Source organism: Micromys minutus, assembly GCF_963924665.1.
Source record: "Micromys minutus genome assembly, chromosome: 32".
Taxonomy (NCBI): Eukaryota; Metazoa; Chordata; class Mammalia; order Rodentia; family Muridae; genus Micromys; species Micromys minutus.
Genome location: NC_137967.1, coordinates 2,964,188 through 2,971,084, shown reverse-complemented (window position 1 = coordinate 2,971,084; position 6,897 = coordinate 2,964,188). Strand labels below are relative to the sequence as shown.

General features: G+C 44.1%; 1 protein-coding gene across 1 annotated transcript; it reads right to left on the bottom strand.

The window, feature by feature from the left end:
* Positions 1 to 319: 319 nt before the first annotated feature.
* LOC308414059 (mas-related G-protein coupled receptor member X2-like) lies at positions 320 to 1,501 on the bottom strand (the record flags this gene model as incomplete). The annotated part of the gene is made up of 1 exon (XM_080909235.1): positions 320 to 1,501. One exon carries the CDS (start codon positions 1,499 to 1,501, stop codon positions 320 to 322), a length of 1,182 nt encoding a protein of 393 aa, XP_080765361.1.
* Between the last annotated feature and the right edge of the window lie 5,396 nt (positions 1,502 to 6,897).

Genomic DNA, 6,897 nt, shown 5'->3' with positions numbered 1-6,897 from the left:
CCACTATCAAGCTAAGAGATCAAAGAAATGCCAACTGTTTCTTTACTTTTCTGAGCATTCTGATGAAGTACGGATTTATCAGTCATGGTCAGCAGCTCTCCTAGACCCTATAGAATTTCAAAGAAACCCTATCAAAAGGAATTGGTAAAGCCCTGAGCAGGATAGCTGCAGAAATTCTGCATTCAGTATTTATAACAAGTCCAGAATCGATCAACTTCTGCAACATTGACTACATTTGCAACTGAATTAATCTTGGATCCTCAACTAAGCAAAGTTATGAAGATTCCACAAACAGATAAGGGCATAGTTCTCTTCAAAGCTACCTCTGCCCAATCAAAGCAGTTCTCAGTCCGTTCCAGACTGTTTTTATCTCTCTGGATCTTCCTGAGGAACCCATATCTTCACATTCTTCCTCCTCAGGAGTGTCCTGCATGGCTCTCTGAAGAAACAGCTTGAGAGACTTCTTTTGGAATCTATGATGTCTAACAGAGCCAACAAGAAAGTAAATGATGGGGTTGGCACAGCTGTTAACACAGGACAGAAATACTGTCACAGGATGAAAAACACAAGGTACAACATAATAAAATTTTCCAGTCCACACTAAGAGGAACCAATAGATCCCATAGGGCAGACCAAAGAGCAGGAAGACCAACACTGTGAGCACAATGGTCACATACAACCTGGTCACGGGAATCTTGTGTAAGCCACAGAAGAAGACAGTAATTACCAAGGCCAGACTGGACCCCAAGAGAACCACAAACAAAACAATTAGCCATGCAGTAGTGATTAAATCAAATGTCTTACACCAACCAGGGCGACTGGTATCAGATAGGAAGCCACATGCATTTCCTTCCACAAGGCTCAACACTAGGGACAAGACCCAAAGCAGGGTACATATGACAGCTGATGTGTGTCTTGGGCGTTGGCAGCGATACCAAATGGGCCACATGACAGACAAGCATCGTTCAATGCTGATGACACTGAGGACGCTCAAGCCACAAAGATAAGCAAAGTTTAACACAACAAAGGCAAATGAAGGGAATTCCGTGGGAATCGTGTAGATTTTCAAGATCATATGAAAACAATATCCAATTTGAAAGCAAATGAAGAAAAAGTCAGCACCAGCCAGGTTGAGGATGTAGACAGAGAAGGCATTTCTGCGCATCTGGAAGCCCAGGAGCCACAGCACTGTGGCATTTCCAAGAAGCCCAACTAGGGCAACGATGAGGGAGAGCAAAATCATGGTAAAAGACACTGCTTCACAAAATGACATTCCAGCTTGGTTGCTTTCGTTCACAGCTGTGATGTTAGTTGTATACTCTAGGATGTTTAGATCCTCTCTTAGGAGATTTTCGGCCTCTAGGATGTTTAGATCTTCTCTTAGGAGATTTTCGGCCTCTAGGATGTTTAGATCCTCTCTTAGGAGATTTTCGGCCTTGTTTCTGGAAAGAAAATCAAGACATGAGCACATGTTTACTCTCGGATTCTCAGGATCGCCCATTTGTGTTAATGGTTTTCCTGGTTCATGAGGTGGGGTAACAGGGTTGTAGAGATAGTTCATTGAAACCAATATTTCCAGACCCTTGATTTAAACCTAACTTATATTTGGGTTCTCTACAACCCATATCCTATCTCGATATTAGAGCAGTTGATGGCCCCACTTACTCTATACCCACCAAGTGTCTCAGGCTGTTTTCAAACTCCTGTCTGAAGACAAACTCTTTCTCAGAAGGAAATAAAACTCTCCACCCTCATTTTTTTCTGTGCTAAGGCTGGTTCTTTTCTGTCTGGGATACTTAGTCTTAGTATGATGATTCAGCATACATTTCATGACCTTCATGTCCATATTTTCCCATCTCTAGCCCACCCCTGGCTTCCAGACTGAGAGCAGCAGCTGCTGGTCCTGCTTCCTGCTCCTTTGTGTTTCCTGTCCCTGTGTCACAAGTATCTGTCTCTCCCTAAGGGCACAGTGAATTTTCATTGAACAAATAGATTAAATGAAACAAGAACCCTGAAGTAGATGTACATTTAGAATAAATGGGTTTTTTTTTTTTGAAAATATTTTAAAGCAACTTCAGTGCCACAAAATACATACGAAATGACAAAATATTATTGTTGATGATTTTGTCAGTGGACATCTCTCTTGTTCTCGAAAAATGGCATTCAGAGATGGCTAATCACGGCCTTTGTTATTCTCCAATCCCAGGAGGGGGCTACAGGATGCATAGTGACACATTTCAAGCAGAGATTGAGGGCAAAACCAACCAACCAAAGACTGCCCCGATTTGAGACCTGCCCATGCAAGAGAGCCAACCCCTGACAACAGTAACGATGCCCGGCGATGTACACAGAAGAGCCTAGCATAACTGTATCTTGAAATACTTCGTCCTGTAGCAGATGGAGGCAGATGCAGAGACCCACAGGGAAACATTAGGTGGAGCCTGGTGAGTCTTGTAGAGTCGTGGGTGATAGACCCGAGCAAATAGAAGCGGTTAAGGAAACCACAAAAACAAAATCCCACAGAGACAGCTAATCTGGGACCCTAGGGGCTCACAGAGCCTAGATCACCAGCCAGGAGCATGCAGGAGCTTGAACATGACTCCCATACATTTGTAGTAAATACAATGATCTCCACGTGGCTCCCCTAACAAGTGGAATGGGGTGGGCTGTGGACTGTCTTAGCCTCTGTTCCTGCCATTAGCCTTTTTTTCCCTCTACCTGTACTTTCTGGCTGGGCCCTGGTGAGAGAGTTTCTGTATAGTCCTGCTTAGATTTGATGCCCCAGGGTAGAGTGATATCCAAGGAGGTTCTCCTTTTTTGAGAATATGAGGAAGGAGCAGTTGAGGAGAGTTTTGTAAGAGTGGGACTAGAAAGAGAGGAGCAAGGGGGGGGGGCTGTGATCGCGATGTAATGTGAATAAAAGATATGTACAAAAATAGTGGTAATGTTAAAGGATGCGAGGGCATGTGTCCCTTTACTTCCACTGGAAAACTTGCCAGAAAAATAGTTCCTTTCTATGCAAATGTCTAAAGTTTGGAGACCATGGAAAGATGTGTTTATACCCTTAGTGCAAACAACTGCCAATCAAGCCGCATACCCTTCTTGATATGAAGCATTAAGCACTTTTCTCCTGCATGTTGCAGAGACTGAAGGAAAGATCACCCAGAGACTGCACCACCTTGGGATCCATCCCATATACAGTCACCAAACCCAGATAATATTGTGGATGCCAAGAAGTGTATGCTGACAGGAGCCTGATTTAGCTGTCTCCTGAGAGGCTCTGCCAGAGCCTGCCAAATACAGAGGCAGATGCTCTCAACAAATCATTGGAGTGAGAACAGAGTCCCCAATGAAGGAGTTAGAGAAAGAACTGAAGGAGCTGAAAGGGTTTGCAACAATAGGAAGAACAACAATATCAACCAACCAGACCCTCAGAGCTCCCACGGACTAAACCACCAACCAAAGAGTACAGATGGAGAGACCCATGGCTCCAGCTGCATATGTAGCAGAGGATGGACTTATTGGGCATCAAGGAGAGGAGAGGCCCTTGGTCCTGTAAAGGCTCGGTACCCCAGTGTAGGGGAATGCCAGGGTGGGAAGGTGGGAGAGCCCTCTCATAGAGGCAGGAGGAGGGGGAATGGGCTAGGGGTATTCCAGAGGGGAAGCCAGGAAAAGGGATGACATTTGAAATGTAAGTAAAGAATACACATATACATATACATATACGTGTACGTGTACGTGTACGTGTGTGTGTGTGTGTGTGTGTGTGTGTGTGTGTAAACAATACCAAAAGTAATGGATCAGGAAAGTGGTCTAGTAAGAATGGAGGAGGAAGTTTACAGAGATGTGTTAGCAGTAAGAGGTGGGAGGGGACAGTAATTGGAGAACGTCATATAGAGAAATCAAATTATCAAATAACAAATATAATCAATGAATAAAAGTTGCAACCCTGGAGCAGCAGAACTACACTTAACATCCACAGTACTATCCAACACTTGGTCCAGATGACTGCTTCTCTGTGAACTTGGACAAAGCTCCACACTCTGACTGCTTTTCTTGACTGGAGTTGGCGTTAACCCATTGTATTACTTTCCCTAAATATGTACATTATCCTTAACTATGTTCTTCTCAGTCACTCATTTTTAGACCATCTGCCGTCTATTGAGAAAGAAATGCACAGAGATGAAAACCTTTCTGGTGCACCCATATGCCTGCTAAGTCAAGGGGAGTGGCAGGATTCTCGCAATAGCAGAATGCTCCATTAGTTGAGATGAGAGAAGAATGGGGAGAAATTACAAGAAGTAACCACAGTGTTCCCACCTTGCACAGTCAAGTCTGCCAGTCTGAAATGACTTCTGCATCTTCTGTGTTTTCAGGAGACAGTCCTTGGAATCTCCACTTCAAGGTATGGTTATAAGGCAACAGACCGAGAAACAGATAGAGAAGAGTTTTGGGGAAAGGGTGTCATAAAGCCTCTTACCTTCCATTCATTTTTCCTATGGGATGTGGTGTCAAAGAGCAGAGCTCCTGGAATCGGCTGTCAGTGTGAAACACGTCTGCAGAGCATGGATGGCAACACGGCTGGTACTTGATGGCGGCTTATCAGAATGTCAGAAAGCCTTGTGGTTTCCTGTACACGGATCTGCTGGCACATGAGTGTCACCCCTTTGGTCATGCTCCTCACCAGACTGTGTTTGGACATTTGGCCTGGCTTCTCTCTCTCATCCTCTGATCCTGCCAGCGCCCCTCACTTCCCTTCCCTGTCAGTTGCAGTTGAAGCAAGAACTTGCCTATTAAGTTAGTCCAGTTAACCATCTTTCCCAAGGGACTTCCAGGTGCCGGGACTGCAGACAGGCTGCCAACCAGCAGCAATGTGAATAGTAGGATTTGAACCCATATCCTCACAATTGCAGGATAAGGATATGAACCACTGAGCCCCACCCCACGACTATCTAGGAACATACTTTTGCCCATCACCTCCAGACTGCAGCACGCATCCTTCTCTTTAGAGACCCACTCTCCCCTACTCTCCCCTACTGTCCCTCCTCTTCAGAGAAGGGTGAGCCCTCTGTGGACACCACTTCCTACCAGCACTTCAAGAAGCAGCACAACTAATTATTTCCCTCTCACACTGAAGCCAGACCAGTGTCGCAGCTAGAGTAAGGGGATCCAATGGCCGTCAACAGGGTCAGAGACAGCTCCCGCTCCAATAGCTCAGGGACACACATGGCCACCAAGAGCCACATCTACAAATGTGGAGAGGGCCTATGTATGGTGAATTACGGTTCTTTATTTGGTGGCTTAGTTGACTCAGTAGGTCTTCTTATGGTGTCCTTGACACCTCCAGCTCTCTTAATCCATCCGCTGACTGTTCTACAAGTCTCTGCAAACTCCAGCTAGTGTTTGGCTATGTGTCTCTGCCTCTGTTTCCACCAGATGCTGGATGAAGACTCTCAGGGAACAGTTATGCTAGGTTCCTGTCTGAAAACACATCAGAGTACCATTCATAGTGACAGAGGTAGGCTCTTTCCCATGGGATGTTTCTCAAATTGGGAAAATGGTTGGCCACTCATTTCACCTCTGCTCCTCCTTTGTCCCCTCACATCGTGTAGGTAGGACATATTTTGGGCCAAAGGTTTTGTGGGTGTTTCTTTCTTCCACTGGAAGTACTACCCTGGTCAAAGAGATGGTCACTTTAGCCACCATATACCCAACAGGTGAAGACTCAATTAGGGTCATCCACATAGATTCCTGGGAGCCTCTTCCATGCCAGGTTTCTGGTTAGTCTCAGAGACACACCCCCACCCATTTCTGTTCACTCTCCCAACCTTCTCTTATATCCCTTTCCAACCCTGGAGCCCCACCCTTTCTCCCCTCTTCCACCTCTCTCCCATCCAGTGCCTGTGCTCTGTAAGTGTCTGATGTCAATTTTATATGTCCTTCTGAGTGCTATTCAAACATCCTCCCATGAGCTCTCCCTTGTACTTAAGTTTTTGGGGTCTATAAATTGTATCCTTTAAGGCTAATATCCATCAATAAGTGAGCACATACCATTCATAACTTTCTGGGTTTGTGTTGCTCACTTGGGATAATAGTTTCTAGTTCCATCAGTTTGTCTGAAAATTTCCTGATGTAATTTTTTAAATGTCTTAGTAGTGTTCCATTGTATAAATGTACCACATTTTCTTTAGCCATTATTCAATTGAGGGGCATCTTTTCCCCCAATTTCTGAATACTACAAATGAAGCTGCTACACGCCTAGTTGAGCAAGACTCCTTGGTATGCCCAGGAGTGGTATAACTGGGTCTTGAGGTGGATCTTTTCCCAATATTCTGAGAAAGCGCTAAATTGATTTCAAAAGTGTTTGTATGGGTTTTCAGTCCCACCAGCAATGGCGGAGTGTTCCCTATGCTATATTTTCTCATTCTCATATTCCATCACCTGAGCTTTTGATCTTAGCCATTTTTTTAAGAGTAAAAAGGAATCTCGGCGTTACTTTGATTTGCATTCCCCTGATTACTAAGAAATTTCTTTAAGCGCTTCTTGGACATTAGAGATTCCTTTGTTAAGATTTCTCTGTTTATTTTATCCTATTTTTAATTGTGTTATTTCATTCGTAGGTGTGCGGTTTCTTGAGTTCTTTATATATTCTGGATATTAGTTCCTCTGTTGTATGTAGGGATGGTGAAGATCTTTTCTCATTAACTAGTCTACTCTTTTGCCCTATTAATTGTGTTCCAGTTTAATGAGCTCACATTTATTTAATGTTGGCTTTTTGCCTGAGGTATTGCTCTGTTTAGAGAGTTATCTCCCATATCAGAGAGACTTGATAATGTCTCCTATTTGATAATGTCATTGCCCCACAAAGCATATCTGTTTACCCAAAGCAGACATTTT